General features: G+C 41.1%; 1 protein-coding gene across 2 annotated transcripts in view; it reads left to right on the plus strand.

Annotated features, from left to right (window-relative positions):
* Window positions 1–20,595, plus strand: part of LOC118098874 (nuclear receptor-binding protein 2) — a 29,953-nt gene extending 9,358 nt beyond the window's left edge. For both annotated transcript variants that reach the window (XM_035143106.2, XM_035143107.2), the window contains 17 exons: window positions 11,661–11,783; window positions 12,367–12,468; window positions 12,558–12,647; window positions 13,048–13,088; window positions 13,182–13,276; window positions 13,405–13,428; window positions 13,553–13,639; window positions 14,378–14,433; window positions 14,528–14,623; window positions 14,880–15,012; window positions 15,337–15,439; window positions 15,548–15,598; window positions 15,688–15,823; window positions 16,102–16,155; window positions 16,347–16,410; window positions 17,188–17,243; window positions 17,359–20,595. In XM_035143106.2, the coding sequence (XP_034998997.1) occupies window positions 11,661–11,783; window positions 12,367–12,468; window positions 12,558–12,647; window positions 13,048–13,088; window positions 13,182–13,276; window positions 13,405–13,428; window positions 13,553–13,639; window positions 14,378–14,433; window positions 14,528–14,623; window positions 14,880–15,012; window positions 15,337–15,439; window positions 15,548–15,598; window positions 15,688–15,823; window positions 16,102–16,155; window positions 16,347–16,410; window positions 17,188–17,243; window positions 17,359–17,445 (1,398 nt within the window). In that variant the 3' untranslated portion in view covers window positions 17,446–20,595. The remainder of the gene's footprint in view (window positions 1–11,660; window positions 11,784–12,366; window positions 12,469–12,557; window positions 12,648–13,047; window positions 13,089–13,181; window positions 13,277–13,404; window positions 13,429–13,552; window positions 13,640–14,377; window positions 14,434–14,527; window positions 14,624–14,879; window positions 15,013–15,336; window positions 15,440–15,547; window positions 15,599–15,687; window positions 15,824–16,101; window positions 16,156–16,346; window positions 16,411–17,187; window positions 17,244–17,358) is intronic.
* The last annotated feature ends 444 nt before the right edge of the window (window positions 20,596–21,039 follow it).

The following is a 21,039-nucleotide window of genomic DNA, read 5'->3' on the forward strand; positions in this document are numbered from 1 at the left end:
CCACCCCCCACCCTGTGTTGGGCACTGAGGTTCAGGCCTGTGCCGCTGTGAGGACACAGAGGTCAGGTCCTCTCTTCATTTAAATGTAGTGTACATGTAGCAGATACTATATAATATTAATATAGTCAAATAATAGTGTTCATTTAAAAGAAATCGATAAATACACACGCGAAAAAAGTATAATAATTTCACAATTTTTCAATGATTGGATGGAAATGTCATCATGTCCAGTCTGATATTATAAATTGTGTTCACTGTTTGCTATTTGAGGTTGAGGGTTAAAGCTTGTTCCCCTTATTCTCTGTCAGGCTGCTTAGGTTTTATCATGTTGAGATTAAGAGTTGATTCATCTCATCCCAATGTCTGTCTCCACTTTCTGTCCCAGGTCTTGATAGAGTCTTGTCTTTACAAAAGCAGAATGAGGGATTTAGACTTATTCGAATGGCTGAGAGGACGCTGTTAGAATTCAGCTTTTATCATACGTGACGAGAGAATAAGTTAAACATGATTCTTCTAACTTCTTTATCGAATTTGGCTCAACTTTGGTGCACATCCAAATCGGTGTCATCAGGCAATCAAACATGTGTGAGCACATATTCCTGAAAAGGTCACTTTGTAATCCTGCCTACTGTTTACTCCGCGATAGTTAAGATGCCAGGGCTGTAAAACACTATCTCATGGGTATTATAAATAGCCGTGTGGTGTTTTGGCTCCTGCAGCCGTTACTCCGGACGTCCTGGTTTTCAGTGTGAACTCGTGCAGCGCCTGTCCCAAACCTGCCTGTTTGTAAATGGGCTGTTTGTTCGGCCTGTGGTGATGCTGGTTGTAGTTATCGGACAGATGCGTGCTTAAAACTAGAGTAATCATAACACGTTTTTTAGCGCTTGTGATGTCTTGTGCAGAAAACTCTGGACAGGTAGCGTTACATAACAGTAAGTGGAGGGATTAACAGAAAATCCATGCATGTCTGCCAACAGGCTTTTTGTTTGAGCAGCTCAGGTTGACTCTCACTTTCTCTCTGCCTAATCCCACTGGAGGATAAACAGGATGAACACCACTATCCTCTGCTCTCGTTCATATCTGCCTCTCTGTCCACATGGGGCCTTCTTAACAAGCTACCATCCAGCCGCTTGACTAATTGTGGACTATAAACACACCAATCCCTGGGCTGTAAACACATTCCCACTCTCCTCACGCAAGTTGTTCCTCCTGCTTGTTGTTTTCTTACTTTCACCTTTCAGTCGTGAGCTTGTGTTCGTCCCAGAATGCACAGGGACACGGCTCCTGTGTACTCAATCCAAGCTTGTACCTCTTCCTGGTTGACTGCGGTGGTCAATACTCGAAGAAAAGCAACTTTGCACCGTTTGCCAAGCCTTTTGAGTCTTTCCCCTGAGTCTTTCCCCTGAGTCACCTCTTTGGCTGGAAAGCTGTACTGCAGTAACCTCCGCCTGGGTTGCAGCAGGAGGGGGGGGTGCGGTCGCTGGAGCTCGCATAACATATTGCTCTTCCTCTCTGGGTTTGTAGTAGCAATGAAGCAAGCAGTGTGTGCGGATTTACAAGGAGTTGGGTAATCCAGTGGGCAGAAAGTGCCCCGCTTTATGGAGAACTTTAACACTCAGGCGCACTCTGCCAGACCTCGTAAAGCTTCTGCAGGAACACACACTTTTTTTTAAAAACAAGTGGGAAAGGGGCCAGTTTCAGGTTGGAGCAAACACACACACGTCTTTTTAGAAACACTGCGTCTATTCCAAGACTGTTGGCGAGAAAAATGACCAGTTGCAAAACACTCCGTCCCTGTTTGGTAAAACTTCTCTCTCTCGGTCTTTGATGTGTGAGCGAGTTTGTGAGTGAAACCAAGTTATTATAATACAAATGGATCTTTGAGGCCGAGTCCCAAGGTCCAGACCTCGGCGCTGAAACCCTGCAAACTTTAATTAACGCCACCGAGTGCCTCAACGCAGGAAGGTGCCAAATTCTCAAAGAGGATTGAATCAGCACTTTTGAAATTACAGGCAACTCTGTGGCCAGTTAAAGTGCATGGCTCCAATAAAATGTGGATTTCCAAAAGAACAGAGGGTTCTTTCTCACTTTCTGATTATGTAAATCAATATGTTGTTTGACAAAAACTGATGAAGTCACACAAAGTATAAAGACGGGCAGTTTTTGTATGATTTTCCCTGTCGTACTTTTTCAACATGAAGAAATGTGGGGAAAATGAGCTGTAAACTCATTTATATGACTGTTATTTGATGAAATGCATTAATGATGGTTTTATTATCACGTCTATCTCCATGTGGTTCTAACGTTGCTCAACGTAAACACACTTTTGATTTTACAGCCTCAAACTTTGCTCTGTGCTCTCGTCACTGGCGTTTCCGACTGTAACAGGCGGCTTTTTTCCACAAATAATTGTCTAAAGTAAACCTTGTACGCAACTAGAGCTCAGCACTAAACAGTGAACAGATAAAGTGAACAGATAAAGTTAGCAAATATCTGGTGAACACAGAGTGGGGGGTTAAGGTTTAGCTATAAAGGAGCAAGATATTTTCCGGGTGGAGGAGACCAAATCCAGAGCCAAAATGATAGTTGATTTATTTCTACCTCCACCAAGGTTAACGCCTTATTTTACCATGTTAAAGAAAGTGGAAGAAATTGACTGAATCCGCCCGTTTATGCAGATTTGTGCAGAAATTTCATGGAGTAAAAGAACTTGTTATACAGATAATCGTCATTATTGTTATTTGTTTGATATTTATTATCTATAAAGTTTATTTTATGAAGTAAGAACTACAATATTCGCCTCTGAAGTGTACTGTAGTGGAGTAGAAGTATAAAGTTCCAGAACAAGTACTCGAGCAGAGTAAAGACAACTGAAAACGTGAATAATGCAGCTGCTTCCACCACAGACTTTGCATAAAGGCCTCAAAAAACATATCTTGCTGTTTAAACCCGGAGACATAATTGATAGTTTTTTTGTTAGAGTTGTTTTACCTGAGATAAGCGATTGTGAAACATCTGTTAGTGTTTTTCATTGAGAAGATTCTTATCGTGTGAATGTGACCTGAACTGGGTCGATGCCAAGCAGCTGTAACATCAGTCGGTGTCTCGGAGAAGGAAGCTGGGAGAAAAGAGCTGTTGATGATTCACACAGATTTTCTACAATTATGACTCAGCATGCGAGCTGCGAATCGGCCTGTGCAAGGTTATGAAAGGACGTCGGCCAGAGGTAATTACTCTGCACTTTCATTTTCCTTCAGAAACTGGATTTCGTTGCTGCTGCAGAAGAGATGAGTCAGATAGAATCCTAACGCGAGGCCGCGTCAGTGTTTCACATCGATTCATTACTGTGGTTTTACGCCACAAACTGGATTCCTTTAAACACGCATGGTAATTGTCAGGAATCTGTTTGCCATCAGCAGCTTCTCTCTGGTTTTAAAACAACGGGTGACTTTATAATTCAATTTACGGATTTACAGCATGCATCAGATATTGGTTTGAATCTATCAGGTTCCTGCAGCCGCTCGTCTCTGCAGGCGTCTGCTGCTGCACCGGACCCCCGTTTGATCCGAGGTCCATTTGCCTTATTGGAGACGACACACACAGCGGGTCGGCCTCGTTAACCTTGTGCTCCTCGCGGACGCAGAACAGAGAGGAGCGTCGTGGCCTCCCCACAGGAAATAAATAATTCCAACCCGTTATTTCAGGGCACAAATTAAATTTCGCTAAAACAAATGATTGTTTTATCCAATGAAGCCGGCGGTGAGTTGAGGATTAATGTGACATCAAGCGCAAATATTTGACGTAATTGAAATAATTCTCAGTGGAGGGTAATTTGTTCATTAAATATCTTAAAATATCAAATTATATTTGATGTTGATTTGACGTTAGGTTTGCGCCGATGGTTTTTTCTTGAAAAATATTGTAGAATATATTGAAAATATTGACTATCAATTATTATATATATATGTATATCGTTTTTTAAATGGTTTCCACTATTGGCTCATACATATGTATTGCTATTGGTGAATATGTCAACCGATAAGTATATATATATATATATATATATATATATATAAATATATATATATAAATATTTTTACAGAGGAGTTTTAAAATCTCTTGTGTGTGTTTATGTTTTATCAAACAAAAAAAAAAAGAAATCCATGTAAGAGTTTATAAAATTGTAAATTTTCCCTGGTGTATTTCTAAGTAACTGTGTAAAATCTACATGTATGTTACAAATATCTGGTAAAGAACTAAAATAGCTGATTTAGAGATTAATCACGATATCAGCAAACATTTTATACGTTTCATTAAAATCCGTTCAGTAGTTTCTCTGTAATCCTTCTGACAAACACACAAACGCACACGGGTGAAAATATATAAACGACTTTTCGCCTCCTGCAGCACTTGCCAACATAAATATTTGTGGAGCTGTGGTGTGTCGCCTGTAATTGTGACATTGTGATTCCCCCCCCCACGACCTTTGCATAACGTTCCCTTTCTACATTTTGTCCTTTAGAAATCAGCAAATCAAAAGAAAAACACAGATTAGATAAAAGACTGCAGGGCGGCCGGAACTCGTGGAGATTATTTGAGGAAAAAGCTGAGCGCAGCAAATCGTGTGGCGATAACGGAGCCAGACAGGGATTTATCTGAGTTTTAACCCGTCGCAGTGGAGGAGAGCCACGTGGGTCAGAGAGGCGTGATGAGGCCTTTTCTCTTCTCTCCGACCTGTCAGCTGACGATGAGTTGTGTCTCTCAGCCGAGAAGCTGGTTCACATTCTTATCAGATGGTGACTCTACGACTCGTGCTCGTCATGTCAGCTCCCGACTGATACCGATCTCACTCGTGAATGAAAGAAAAACACAAGATAAACGCCTGTCATCGGCCTTATTGGATTTCTGTTGTGTACACATGCTTCTTGTCTCTGCATTGTATGAATCTTTCTTTCTACCTTTACCCCAAATGTTATAAATGTCAGTCAAGGTTTTTTTAATCTGTCCTCAGAGGTTGAGCAAACATTTTTGTAAACACACGCGTATGTACATATGCAGATAAAAATGACCTTGTGATTTTTTCTGTCCACATGATTGTTTGATTGGTGGAAATACGTGGACGTGGGTGTGTGAACAGTCACTGACTCCAGGTTTCAGAGGTTTGAACGTGTTGATGTTCATGGTTCACAGCAGATTGATTAACAGATTCAGAAAAGTGATGTTTTGATTAGTCATTTGATAGGAATTTAATATTTGCAGTTTTGATGTCATTGAATTTTTTTATATTTTTGTATTTTTGGGACTTTTAGTCAGAAAAAAAACAAGCTGTTTGAAAATATGATGTTGGGGCTTTGGAACGTTTTTCATCTCATGGTGTTTTATGTTTTTAATGATTAAAACCACTTCCAAGAAAGATACTGAATTTGAGAAGCTAAAATCTTACAAACTCCTCTTCGGATTTTTGTGTAATTTATTGTAATACACAAAGAATAATTAAGCATATTTAGTATTTTAGCCAAATTTGTATTTTAGCTAAATATTCAATATTTCTGGGGGTGGGGGGGCATTTTTTAATTAATTTTAATATAATGTATTCCGAATATTTATATTATAATATATTAAGTATTATTGGAAAAATATTATTATAGTTATATTTGTAATCATTTTTTTATAATTATTCATGCATAGCTGTGAATATACTGTTATTCATAAAAAGATGTAATAACAGGCAACGTGCATTTTTGCTAATATATGTATTAATGAATTTAGAATATATTGTTAATTAAAAAGTAATGGTTTGCAAAACAAGGCTATATTCAACCTGAGATCATAAAACTTTTAGTTTTTTTAGTTTTTGCAATACAGTTTTTATTTTGGCACCAGCCCAAACTTTTAAAAACAATATTCAGCAGAGTTTTTGCTCATAAATCACACGTCACTCACGACCTCTCCTTCTAGAGGAGGCAGAGAAAGTGAACGATTTATTAAAATAGCTGAATATACGTGAATTAACGCAGACAAGTGCATGATGGGAAACTGCCTCTTGTCCTGTCTGACGTCAGAAAAAAGTAGTGTTTCATTTAAAGGAATTGGGTTTTAAAAGTCTTATGTAACGCTGCTCTTTAACGCTCCACATGCTCGTCACGTCCCGGTCAGGGCAGCCTCTTTCTTCTCCGATGCATTCGTGGCTTTTTCCGACTCTCTCCCGCCGGACTTATAAATCTGCAGCTTTGTCTCAGTGACAATGGCAGCGAGGACAGCGCGGTTACAGCCACACACTGAAACACAGACAAACACAAACCCAAAGACAAAGCATCTGCGAGGAAAAAGCATGTTTTTAATCTCTCACGAAGGCCTCACAATGCTCCTCATGTTCCAGAAATATTGATATCATGCAAAGCTTTTTAATTCAAAAAATGTCTCATACTTTTACAGCACAACAGGACGTTCATTTACTCTTTTCTGCTTCAGAGCTTCGTGAAACGAGCTGAAAAGGCTTCGCTGGTCTTTCGCTGTGTTTTGACTACGTTGTGTCCTGTTGCTGTTTGTTTTGCAGCCGCTCTCTCCGCTCTGCATCCATCTGCTCTGCTGAACCCGCCTCGCTCGGCCCGCATTCCTCTTTGCGGGGAGCTTTAACTGCTCCATGACAAAATGAACAAGTGAGACATGATGAGGGCTGATGTGTCTAATGTCCGCTCGCCAGCCTGCGTGACCCCTGCGCGTCCTTTGGAAGAGTTATGCTCTGGAGAGCCAGCGACCCTGGCAGCGCTTTAATTTAGATAATGTGGGATACGAAGGGCGTCGATCTGAGAAACGCTGCAGACGAGTTAACATGATTTCGTCTGCCGGTGAAAAATCTTTCACAGATATAATCTGTCGTCTGAATGAGGCCTAGACGTTTCCTGTCACCTGCTCTACGGCTGGTGCCATCGAGTTATGCCTTCACGCTGAGTGGACGCACACACATTATCCGAGACGCTGACCTTATTGTGTCCATGTGACATCCTGAGGCGAGGAGTGGGGGGTGTGGAGGCGGACAGTTCAGCAGCTCGTGGGGCTGGTGAAGGTCAGCAGACGGTCAGTGGCTCAGGGCCCTGACACCAGGAACAGGGAGAGTGGGAGTCAGGAATCTCGTCTTGTCTGGTTTAAACTCTGATGGGATTTGGTGTTTACTTGTATGTTTTATAGTGGGACGCTGCTTTGTGAAAGTTAAGAGGGTTGGAAAGAATACATGTAATCATTCACTAATCATTCTCAGGTGTCAATCATGACGTTTCCACCCATTTTTACAGCATCAAATAACTAAATAAAACCAACATTGAGGAGAAAATTATTTGATGTGCACTTTGGCTTTTTAGTGTGGTTGATGTCCCATCCACTAACATGGAGGAGGCGGGGGGTTTATGACCTATAGTGCAGCCAGCAGCTTTGGCTTCACTTGTGGGAATCTGTCCTTTCGTCCATCTTTATTTATAGCAGCTATCAAATCAGATTTTTTGACGATTTCAGATGATCACTTGTATACCTCCTCCAAACTGTAAAAAAGATTTTTTACAGACGTATATCTGCAGCCTTACAAACAGATTTAGTAAACACACCAACACACAGTAAATCTGTCACTGCAGAACACCCTGTCTGTACTGAGGAGGCGGTTTCTTTCTCCTCTCGAACATCCTCACCGCAGAGTTAGACATGATTTTCCTCTTTTGCATTTTCCACAACACTCGAGTCCATCTCTTTGATCCTGCTCCTCTTTGATGCCGGTGAAATCTCTGAGAGACGCGGCGGCACAATGCGGACGAGAAAGACGCCTGCGCTCATTTACATACATTACACTCGCCCAGCAAGTCACACGGCATTACAGGCGCTTTACTTGGGTGGAGCCTTGTTTCCGTACCAGATCTAGTTATTAAATATTCATACTGTGCGGCGTATCCGCTCATCGTTAAGGTATGGGGTGTAGGACGAGGCTCTGACATGTAGGAGACAAAGCTCTTTGTTACTGTACAGCTCGGACCCACACACAGTCTCAGACAAAGACACGCTTTCATTTAAGATGCCAGCAAGAGTCACACAGAAAGAGCTGCCATGCTGTAGTTTGTTCCTCTGTTGTAATCCCCCCCCGTCTGTTCTCCCTCTGGCTCACTCATCGAACCCTTTCGCTGATTTTCAGATAATTCTCCGGCCTCGGGCCAGAAGTAAAAGCAACCTCACCCTGAATCTCTGCATTTAAACTGTCCCTGCAGACGGTCCAGCTATAGCTTCTGGAATCATCGTGCTGAGGAGGAGAAGATTTTAGCTTTTCGCCTGCATGGATCGATACCAGGAGCCAGCTCAGCTCAGCTCAGAGAGCAGGGTGTGTCTATTAGCACAAAATAAACTGAGATCTGCTGGCTGGACAAAAAAAGTCTGACACAATACAACCCAGAGCTGCACAAACTGCATCCTCCTCCATAAAGATGAACTACTTTCGCTTTAAAAAAACTAAAAAACTGAACATTATAATATAATTTGAATTTGATTACTTTCAGGACTTTTGCATTAAACTGCTGAACATTAGATTTTTACCTGGGATTGAACTGGCAACTGAGTTTATGACAAGTCTAAAAGTAGTTTTCATAAATAAATATATCACAAAGCCTCTCTGATTAAAATGCAAATGAGTAAAATACACATATTGGCTCTGCCCTCATACATATATACATGAGTGCACTTATAAACAATAAGGTTGCACATTGAAGAGCTTGCCAAACAAATACTGTATATTTTAGTTTAATTTAAGTTTTTGCATCTCTCTGGGTATTTATTAGTTGTGATTTTTTTTAAATTTTTTATCCTTAACCCTTTTCACTCTCATTTTTGCAGTTCTGTTATTGTGACATTCTGTTATCTTTATATTCCACACTTCTGCTTTTCATGGCCAGATTTGTTCCCTTGTTATCTGCACGTGCTCTTGAGCCCCAGAAAGACCAGCAACGAGCAGCATTAGCTAAGACTGTAAACAATATATTAGTCATAAATATTCAGTTCTATCCACGGTGCTGTATCATCATCAGATTACCTCTGAGTTGTATTTCTCCCCCACACGCTGAACATGAGGGAAATCTCAGACCACAACCACCAGGGTGTGAGTGAGGAGCGTACAGGAATAAACTGTGTGGTGAGGTAACAAGAGGCTGGTGTCAGATCCAGTTTAGCCCGGCTCAGATGCAGACTCGACAAACATCAGGACAGAAGTTGGTCTTGTTTTGACATGAACACACGATCCATAAAACCCCGTCCACACCCTAGAACCCACCTCCCCTCCAAAGGCCAATCAGGGAGCAGCATCCAGGGCGCTGTTTACGAGTCTCACGCTACCATGACCGAGCAGCAGACCCCTGGGAAGGAGACGCGGGGACAGGGGACGGAGTGTTTCTCAGCATGGAGGAGAAAATAAACAGCAGCCGAGCACCGAGCCATGTGGGAAACTGACATCAGCTTTCAAAGCGAAGGAATTCCTTCTGCTGTTGTTCTTTAATACCAGTAATCAGATTATCATCTTTGGTGGAGTGGGAGAGTGGAGGGATTATATGTCGTGTCGTCTCTGCTGCCCACCTCATCTGTAAAGAAAACCCTGCAGGGAGCGTTAGTGTAGGCTGAGCCAAAAACAAACCAGAAAACATTTGGTGGAGCATTTCTTTCCCTTGCTGACTTCATGAAGACATCTGTGGTGTCTGAAAAGTCCGATTGTAGTATTCTATCAGCCCTTTGTGGTCGCTCGGATTTTCTCCTTGAATAAACAACCGTCCTCCTGTTGGTGCTGTTTGATGCAGTAAGACGTTTTTTTTACTCGCAGAGGGTAAAGATGACGACGTCACAGAGCGCGGCACAAGTGGAGCTCTGTGGAACATATCAATGGTTAGCATTTAGCAGTAATAAGCAGTCATTGAGACGGAGCGAGGAGCCCAGATAATAGTTGTTCAGATGCTTCCCCCGTCATCGAGCTGCAGAGACACAGCTGACGTTTTTAAACCACAGACGATGATGATAACAGAGTAGAATAGTGTCAGGGGCTTGTTTTCTAAATGTATGTTTTTGAAGTGATTTCATTAAATGTCCATGAGTGGCGACTGCTTCCCTAAAAGTGAAGCCAAATCCTCTGGATCGCCCCCTGGTGGCCGGCTGCATTGCAGGTCATCAACCCCGCCTCCAATTCTCAAAGATGGTTTCGATCATTTTTAGCTACAGTTCTTATCACACTGATGTGGGTTCAAATATTTGTTTTTCAAGTTAGTTTGGTTTTAATTAGTTTTATTAGTGATGATATAAAAAGGGGTGAAATGTCGTGATTGACAGCTGTGACTGACTCACAATTGGTTGAAAGCATGTGTGGGCGGGACTTCATTACTGCAACTCCATGGACCCTATTCCTTTTTCATCTCTCTATATTTTATCCTTTGTTTTAACCCAATATCAAACTGTTCTCATTTTATCAAGTGCATCCATCCCTAACAAATAAACCATGAATAAATAAACAACAGTAAGTCTATCCACAAAACATTACGTTTACTAACTATTGTTCTATCACTTTGGGAAGCTGCAGTTATCGGATCTTATATTTGTTAAATGCTTATTAGCGAAGGACCTTGGACCCACTTCAGTCTCTTTACTGACTTCACCATCACTTCCGAGTTCAGGTCGACTCAGCTGAAGCAGCAATATCCTGTGATGAGCGGTCCTGAGCGCTTTGTTGCATAAGACGCTGCCTCATGCAGGGATGGAGCCCCGGGCGGTCTGCGTCTGCCAGATTAAAGACCCAGCCACTGCCTCTTCTCTGCTCCACTATTTTTTATTTTTGCAGTTCTTGAAGCGCCTGTGCCGCCACCTCCTCCATCTTGTGTCTCATCGCTCTAAATCCCTCATCCACAATCCCCTCACTGCTCCCTCTCCTTCTCCCACTAATCCATCTCTTCCCTCCTGACACAAGCTGCTGCTCACCCCCCTCCCCCCCGCCCCTCATCGCTGCTCATTCTCATCTCGTACTGTACATGGCTGGCAGCACTGAACACATAACCCAACCGGAGTGAATTATCCTCCACACTGATTAGATCAACCTGAATTCGATGTGGTTGAAATACTCTACCTTATAAAGCGCCCCCTGCCCCGAGAGGCCCTGAGTTACCAGTGTCAGATCTGCGTGAATGGATTATATGGAGCTTTTAGCAGATATTATCGTCACAGCGGGGAGGGAGAGGATTTCCAGTGATTTCAGAACTGCCTTTTTTTGTTGAGTATTTTAGCGAGTGGCCGCTAATGCTCTGCTGCTTCACACCAACGTCTACTACGTGTTGTTTTGGGTCACCAGCACCTTCTCATGCTTTTGTATCGTATCCATTCTCATTGGTTAGTCACTGGTCTATTATTGACCTGCGACGGCAGTGCCTGGCGTCGTGTCTGTTTTTTTCTTTATATAAATTTTGTATATTTAAAAGGCTTAAATGACTGTGTATGTAAAAGCGTCAGTCGAAGTTGAAATATTGCTTCATGTCTGCAGGAGGTGTAAACAGGTGACTCAGGTTTATCTTTGAAGAAAAATGTGGATTTGCAATTTGAGATTTTGCAGCTGCCGTGTTTCCATTACGCTAAGTCCGATATCTGCTCCTTTCTGCCCCCTGCAGGTCAGCCAAGGTAATGTCCCCGGGGTGGAGAGTGCGTCCCTGGCCATGGACACAGAGGAGGGTGTGGAGGTGGTGTGGAACGAGGTGCTCTTCTCCGACAAGAAGGTCTTCAAAGCACAGGAGGTAGCATGGCTCTTTTTACCTAAAGTCAAAACACAATGTATTTACTTGAATTTGTTGCCTTTATTATTGTTTTACATTATGTATATGAAATGTTTTTTCCAGTATAATAAAGGTCAGTTTGTCTTTAGATATTAATTAAGTCCAGTCGTCTTTGTTTGGAGGCTCCAGCTGTAGCCATTTCCATATGTTGGCTCTGGCAGTGAAAGTAATTTTAAAGAGATATTCAAACTATCCCAAAAGCTTATCCAGGATTTTGCGCTGGTATAAAATAATAATGGAGCAATGAACTTCTATCACAAATATCCATTCTTTATCGGTCCCTTGCCAATATCGACAAAATTAAAATAACAGTAATAAAAAAGAGGAAATTAAAGGACAAAAATAGGAAACTAGTTGGACACATATTTATCACATTGCCTCCAGCTTTTGTTTATTCTCGTTGCATAATCTTCAAATTTAAATATTTAATTTGGGGTTCCGGGCCCCCTTTTGAGAACCCCTGATCACTGACCTGTTGAAGGAGCTTGTTGGGTCACTGAGGTAAAATGAAGACGTGTGAATAACTGAGAGGTTTGTTTTCCAGGAGAAGATCAAGGAGATGTTTGAGAACCTGATGCAGGTCGAACACCCGAACATCGTCAAGTTCCACAAGTACTGGCTGGACATGAAGGAGAGCCAGGCTCGGGTGAGAGGTCTACACACACGCACGCACGCACACACACAGACACACACACATTCACACTACACACTGATCCTTGTTCTCCTCCTCCACAGGTTATATTCATCACAGAATACATGTCGTCAGGCAGCCTTAAGCAGTTCCTGAAGAAAACTAAGAAGAACCACAAGACCATGAATGTGAAGGTCAGTGTTTTCACTCTGGTCACACACTGTATCGGTCTTTGTGTTGCGTGGCGCTGCCGTCCAATCACTCTCCGTATTTCCTGCAGGATTAGAGGTTATGTAACTGGACGTCAGGGTGGCTCAGTCTGGCCCGGCATTTATTGGATTTTTGCAATGTTGCGGGTTTGAAAACCAAAACCTATTTTATTATTCAGCCAGCAAGTCGTTTTATCTCTTTGGTCGGTGCACATTTTTTCATTTAATAATTCAAAGCCCAGAATCATTGTTAAAAGTGCTTTACATAGGCCGGAGTGTAGCCTTATGTCCATTTATCCCTAAGAACGAAGGATCAATAATGTGCTGTAATGTATTAGAGTCAATGATATAAATGTTTTAGAAGGTTCTTGTTGCTTTATTTTAGGCCTGGAAGAGATGGTGCACTCAGATTCTCTCGGCTCTCAGGTACTGACTCACTTTATTCTCCAGGATTCTAACATGAAACGTGTCTGTTATCTAACCTGAACATCAATACGATGTTTTGTCATTTCCTGTCAGTTATCTCCACTCCTGTGATCCACCAATAATCCATGGCAACCTGACGTGCGACACCATCTTCATCCAGCACAACGGCCTCATCAAGATCGGCTCAGGTCTGCTCCCAGCAGGGCTCTTTATGTTACTGCAGCGAGTTTATCTCAGACTGTGGCTCTCTGCATTCACCTCTTTAATCTCTGCAGTTTTACAAAACACTTAATTATGCTTAATCTTCTTTCCACAGTGTGGCACCGGCTATTTGTCAATGGTAAGAAATAGATTAATTTTGTTGTGGAATACGTGTACGTGTGTTTTCATTGGTGTCATATTTATATCTCACATTACCGTATCTAATCTAATCCATCTATGTCATCTGTCTTTTGTCCAACCAGTGTTTCCAGATGCCAGTGTTCACGGCAAAGGGAGGCAACATCGTGACGAGCAGAGGAATCTGCATTTCTTCCCTCCAGAATACGGAGGCAAGTGTAACAGAGTCGGTTTGTGTTTAGGTTTTAGCTGTAAAATCCATATTTATTCAATCATTGATGAAGAGTTTTGCCATTTTTGAATTTTTTAAGCATCTTGTGCAGCAAAACTGAAATAATTTGGAATTAAAACCACATTCAGTAGCTGTGTGAATTGTTTGACTGATCATATGTAATTGTGGGAGATAGTGAATCACTGGAAACACAGTACAAATGTCCACTTAACATTTAGAGTAACCCACACTAGTCATTTGGAGACATTTAATGGATGGTTTGCGTTGCCTTTTGAGAGACGCTTTTAGGACTGATTCAATCTTTGTCTATAACATTCAATTCCTAAATTCTTCACGGTTAAAAGGGTTTTTGGAGATTTCATTTATTCAAACTGAGGTTTTTCACTAGAGAAGTTGTTGTATGATGTAGAGCTTGTTTTGCTCTTTGAAGGAATTTGGCAAGGTGGGATTTTTTACTTCTAACAGTGAAATGCTGTGACACAACTCGAAGAGCAAGGCCCAACAGTTCGCTTAAATTCAACCAAGCTGACCCAAATTTCGCCATATCTCATAGATAGTAGTGTTTCATCAAGATCAATGAATTATTCTTTCAGACACGTAACCTCCTCGGTGGAGATAACAACGATTACATTTTTATTTTGGCGAAACCTTTTCCTTGTCGTCTTTTCTATGATTCTCACCATCCCTCTCTTCCCTGCTTCTCCGTCTCCGATTCCAGCCGGCGAAGATGATTACGCCATAGACATTTTCTCCTTTGGCATCTGCGCTCTAGAGGTGAGAGAAACACATCGATGCTGTAAGATTCGCTCCTGTGTGTCTGTTCACGTGTGCGTTTGTGTTAACACAGATTGTTATTTTGCACCTCTAGATGGCAGTACTGGAGATCCAGGCTAACGGGGATACAGCTGTGTCCAAGGAGGCCATCGTCAATGCAGGTCAATCTCTGGAAGACCCTCTCATGAGAGTGAGTGTCCAAAATACCTCCTGTCCTAAATAGACACCAGTGCAACCGAGGAAAACACGGAGATTAAAACACATGACTCAGTTAACACTCGCCCACACACACCACCTTGCTTCTTGGTTTATTTCAAACCTCATGCAGGAAAACTGTGTCAGGTTCTGGTGAAACCTGTCGTCAGTGACGCTCAATAATCTGGTTCATGTTGTTGCATTGCACTCATGTAATGTGTTGGACTGGTTCTGTTGTTTGCTCCCTGCAGGAGTTCACACAGTCTTGTTTGCGTCACGAAGCCAAGCTCCGTCCCACAGCTCACGACCTTCTGTTCCACCGAGTCTTGTTCGAGGTCCACTCCCTCAAACTGCTCGCCGCCCACTGCCTCATCAATAACCAGTGTGAGTTTCTCACCTCCACAGGACCAGCTCGCCACACGGAAATCGCTTTGTTCCCTCGTTTCATGCAAACACAAACAAATTTAGACCGAATATTGACACACATTTGTATGTCATAGGACCAAGAAGTCACATTGAGGTTTTTATTCACCTCTATTTACAGTTCAAGGTCTAAAATGGAGTTTAAAATGTACATTGTATTGTAATTTTTAACATGTTGGGATTTTTAGTCTAATCACAATGCGGACAAACTTTTGCAGTTGTGCATGTGTCAGTAAAATTCATTAAATAAGTATAATTATTCTTAAACCTGTGTTGCATCCACAGACTTGCTCCCTGAGAACTGTGTGGAGGAGAAAACCAAGTCCTTCGACCCCAGTGCTGTCATGGCAGAGATTAAACACGAGGACAGACAGGGAGTTCAGCTCAAGTAAAATCAAATAACCATCTCATATCTTTGGCTTCCTGTGATTATCTCATGACAAATCATGACACAAACCTCACTGTGCTCTTTTCTGTGTTCTTCCTTATTTAATAGATATTCACACGTGTCTCCTTTGGAGCTTGATAAGTTTCTGGAGGATGTGAAGTGAGTGAAACCTCAGCATATGACTGGATTTGGACCTTTCACCCTACGACTGCAGCAGGTTTTAACATTTCTTCCTCTCCTCTCTTCAGGAATGGGATTTACCCGCTGATGAACTTCGCATCGTCCCGGCCTCATCCCGTCCCTCGAGCCCTGTCCTTGTCTCACGAGCAGGTCGAGACAGTGAAGACGCCGACTCCTGAACCTCAGGAGACAGAAACTAGAAAGGTCAACAACACAACCGTGATAGATGCACAGTCATACAGACACACGTCATACACGTCAAACAAGCTCTGTTCTACTTTCTGCAACTTTTACTTTTCCACATGGAAAAAAACCCTCTCATGTAGCCAGACTATCTCTAACAGGACCTGCATGTCTTTATTATTATTATAAATTATATGCCTGTTTATTATCAACCAAAGCATGTAAGACCTTTTTTGCTGTGTCTCCATTTCACTGTTGTTTTTTCGTCTGTGACCTTTTTTCCTCTGTTGATGTTGCAGGTTGTTCAGATGCACTGTAATTTGGAGTCAAATGAAGAAGGGACCAAAACTCATGTGAGTCACGTAGTGTTACAGGTCTTTGCCCGTTTGACAACACTTTCATTGGGCTTTTTAGTGATTAACAAGCACATTGATAATTTTCTTTTTATCGTTGTTGCAGCAGCTTTGTGTGGTGCAAGACTTTTTCTCGTTATAATAACCACAAATCGAGCCTGATTTAATTTGACCTTGTGATGTTTCCTCAGCTCTCGTTGTTTCTGAAGATGGATGATAAACTTCACAGGCAGCTCAGCTGTGACATCCTTCCAAGTGAGTGGATTTTCATTGTACCTAAAATGATACGGCTTGTGTTATTCTATACTTGTGTTATTGTAAAATATAATGTAAAGATCTAAACCAACAAAAAGTCTGTCTGTCTCTAAGTACCGCCTGACTTTTCCAGCCTTTCTTTGGTGTTCAGCTCCAAACCCACTGGTTCCTACTGAAGATTTAAATCTTTTGGAACTAGGTCATGAATATTCCAATTGTAAAAACGTCCTAGTATTTTTAATAATGCAGTATGATTGTGTATTTTTAGGCCAAAAAAATGAGTTTCTTGAGGAATTATGTTGTTAGGTGTAGGTTCTGGTCTTTAAATGGGAATTGCTGATAATACAGAGAATATACACTCTACTTGAGTGCATTCCTCCACCAACAGTCCCCTAATGAAAGCACATTTTAATTCACACATTCATATCAGTATCAGTTCCCTAAAAAATGTATCAAGATCCATGAATTATTCTCTTTGAAATCAAAACGAAATGTTGAAAAATGCCCACCCCCTGATTCAGATCTGCACCAAAGTTTAATGGGTTCTTACTTGACACATGCTTCATCCTTTCACCCAGTTTCATGGTAATCCGTCCAGTAGTTGCTGCATAATCCGGACTAAGAGGCAGACAGACAAACAAAAAAAATCCAGACATAACCTCTTTGGCGGATTTAAACATCACCAGCTTTATCCCTTAAAAATCCATATTTTCTGCACAGACTGTCCATTTGTGTTGCAGAGTTTTGTAACTGAGGTATTTTATGTGAAACTTTCAGCTGACACCTCCAAAGACCTTGCCAGTGAACTTGTTCACTATGCCTTCATTAATGAGGTAAATATAAAAGCTTATTTACTTCTTGTTTCCTTCCTTTGTGTCTTAAATTGATATTTGCATTTCATATCTAGTCTTGAAAAATTAATTTAGCTGTGTTGTTTGCTGTGCGTAGGAGGACAGTGAGAAGGTGGCGGGGTTCCTGGAGGACGCCCTCAGCCGACACCGGGTCCGAGCGCTCGCCTCTGGGAGCACACAGTGAGGAGAGGTTCTCAACGATGTCGGGCCCGGACTTAAGGGGCCCACAGTGTTGACCATAAGGATAAAGACAGGGAGAGGGCGGGATCACACAGCCGGGAACAGAGGGGAGCCGACCCAGTTGGGGATAAACGGGGACAAATGCAGAAGGACGCTGGGTCTTGACAGTCAGTAAACCATCCCAGAGAGAAGGAGGAGACGCGAGCACTGAGAGAGGAACTGAAGGCACCTCTGGTTGGACGACTAGAGGCATCATGGCCGTGTTCAGCAATCCCACAATGCAGTGGAAGATCAACAAACTCCCTGCCTAAAAGGGCTTTCACGCCTTAATATATTTTACAACTAAGGTTTTTTCCATAATGCCACTAATCAGAACAGATATGTTTCACTTTGAAATGCAGCAGCCGCGTTTGCAGGAACGTTTTATCGCTCATAAGCCTCATTTGCACTCCAACGTCCACGTTGATTGGTGACGACTTACTCTGAAATGTAAACAAAGTCATTTACTAAAGCCTCTCTCTCCCTCCTCAGCCAGAACATTCATTTTATCACCTTTTTTGGAATTTAATATTCCATAAAACCTGTACTGTTCATACTTATTTATTTCTGTTTAACTGTGAACAATAGCATCTAATATGTTTTTTTCTTTTTTCTTATCTGCAAAATTAACACACCTTACTGCACTCTCGGGTCGAAGGCTCTTTCTCCCGGAGGTCAACACGCCACGCCTACATGTAGTGATGAGATGATGCCTCTCTTTTAGCCTGTAGTGCTCTTAAGGGTTTTCCCTGTAAAAGTGTTCTGAAAGCCAAAGACTTGCAAAGTGCCTGATATGGCAATGTACTTTGGACAAAGATTTCCTAATGAAGCAATCACACCCAACTTGAAAATGTTTAATTTAAACTTACTCAGGCTGACTGTTTTCAAACTAGAAATATTTGGGCGAGTTCCCGTCTCTCATCCACAAAGTCCACAAAGTCAGCCTGTGAGAATAGGAGCATGAACTTGACCCCCGATAATGGGAGCTCCATTAAGAGCTGCAGCCGCTGTATATTGGACAAATGGATCAGATGATAATTCTCTCTGCTCCAGTCAATATTAGTTTTGGAAGAGCTGCAGCTTATGTAAAAAAAAACAACTGGAATACATCACGAGAAGCCTGAGATTTAGAGTCATAGTCCTACGTGAATGGGAGAAAAGGTTTTGGTGTTTTGACCTTAAGACTTATCAATACAAATGCTATATTGTTAATAAATGTTACTGCTATACTTATTTTGCTGTATCCCCCCAAACCAGCTGAAAATACTTTCTAACAATGAATTTGATTTGTAAACACGTCTAGAGGAGTTTAAAGGGAAAAATCCACCCAAATGTTCTGAAACCTTCTGGTGCAAGTAGAGAATATTCAAGTGAAAGTGTCTTAGTGAGGTGTCTGGCCATTCTTCCAAATGATTACACATTGGTCTAATAATAATAATCATGATAATATCTTAATTTATGCAGCAATTCTCCAAATAATGTTACAAAGTGCTGCATATACAAAAATAAGAACATACAAATAACATAATAACAAATAAAAACATTCAAAAACAAATAAAAACACTGTGTGAAAGAAATTTAAACATGACCCATAAAGATAATGAAAACTAGAAGTAAGTAAAATCAAGAAATGTGATACAATAAAAGTACTTTTTAGGCTTTGTTTTAAAGGAAGTTACTGACTCACTCTGCAGTATTTCCTCGGGCAGGTTGTTCCAGAGCCTCTGAACTAACATAACTGTTCCATAGGGTTGAGATCTAGGGATTTGCATCATTTTCATACTCATCAAGCTGTTTATTGGCCCCTCGTGACTCAACTCACCATATCACTGTTTTCCACATCTATGGTTTGTGCACAGCTGAACTCTCATATGTGCAGAAATCTTTTTGATGAAGGATTGATGCACTGCAGCCATGATACGATAACATCCCTCTATTGGGTTCTGTTCCTCACATGTCACAAATTAAGTTACTGTTGCTATTGAAACACTCAGCTGAACTCAGGCCCCAACAATGAAACCTCTTTCAACATCACTTGGATCTGTTCCTTCTCCCATCTTGATACAAGATCAAATTAACTGGATTCAGCATTTTCATACATGCAAGTAGGACTTGAGTTAATTGCTTCTTTGCATCATGCAGTGCATCTGCATCGTTTCTCTTTCTCCACTCATTCATTCAGGTATTTCCTTTAATGGTTTATCTGTTTATATTTGTATCTCAAATGTCTAAGTATTTTTATTATGCATAAGCATTTAGCATTTCCATTGGCTTCTGAAACATCTTTTCTGACGGAATGTACTGTATGATGCCTATTTCCAAGAACAAAATGTGCTTCTCTTTGAGACAATGTCAGTGTGAACCTTGGAATTGATTGCACCGCAGCCCACGCAAACACAAAAATAGAAAACATCTTCGGCTCTGGGAGATTTGCTCGTATAAAAGCTCAATATTTGCACCATAAAATAACTCTTGGGTGGATTTTTTCCTCTACAAAAAAAACAACAACAGTGAATTGTCTTATGAGTTTTCAGGAGAATGCTCTCATCTGTCAGACTCACTTAGTTCTGCTTCATTTGTTTCCTGGGTGTGTAAAGTGGCAGTTTCATAACAGTTGCGCTGCTGTACAGTCGTTGCTTACAGTGCTTACTTACTATACTCTGTGTCGAGCCTTTTTATCAGCGTGTCCTTGAAGACAGAGGCCCTGAATTCAACCAGACATTCACTTACTAGAGGCCGTGGTGTACATATTTGTTTGTGGCTATTAAAGGGGGGTTACTTTGGATAGAATTTCAAAGCAAAGCAGTGCCATTGCTCTCATTTGATCTTGTAAGCTGCATGTCTTAATAGCCTGCGACCATTCAAAACTTAGCATTTTGCCTTTTTCTCAGTCACAGTTCGGTTCCACCGGGACCTGACCAAGGAAATGAATGTTTAGACTGCGCAAACATGACAAAAAAAAAATCCATATCAGTCTTACATTATGTCTGATTACTTTTGTTTCCTGTGACTCTGTTGAATGAAACTTGCCTTTGGATGTGTTCCACTTAAACCTTTGTTAAATATCGTTGGTACTGCAATCAATTAAATGACAATAAACTATATGTAAAATGTTGGTATTGTCTATTATTACGATAAATTATTACGATATTTGTATTCATGAGAAATACTTGTATATATATATATATACAGTATATTGAGTATGGTATCATTTAATGGTCACTATCAAGTCCTAATGTCAGAGGTATGATCAAATTCATCTAGTGAACGGAACAGTAGATCTTAAAGTTGTTTTTAAGTGCGTGAACAAGCACAATAATACATTTAGTAGAATATTAAAATATATAATGACTCTACTGATAAATATGTAGAATAAAATTATCAAACCAATACAGATTATATAAGTATTAGTCTACAAAGCTCATGAAATTATTGGGTAGTTGTAGTTCTGGACAATTTGAGTCAAAAGCCGTATTTTAGCCTATATCGATGTTAAAGTTTGTTGGTAAGAAATTTGAATATGTAATATTTTATCATCATGATACAGGTGAAAAATTGT

The sequence above is a fragment of the Hippoglossus stenolepis genome, chromosome 19 (genome assembly GCF_022539355.2).
Source record: "Hippoglossus stenolepis isolate QCI-W04-F060 chromosome 19, HSTE1.2, whole genome shotgun sequence".
Lineage (NCBI taxonomy): Eukaryota > Metazoa > Chordata > Actinopteri > Pleuronectiformes > Pleuronectidae > Hippoglossus > Hippoglossus stenolepis.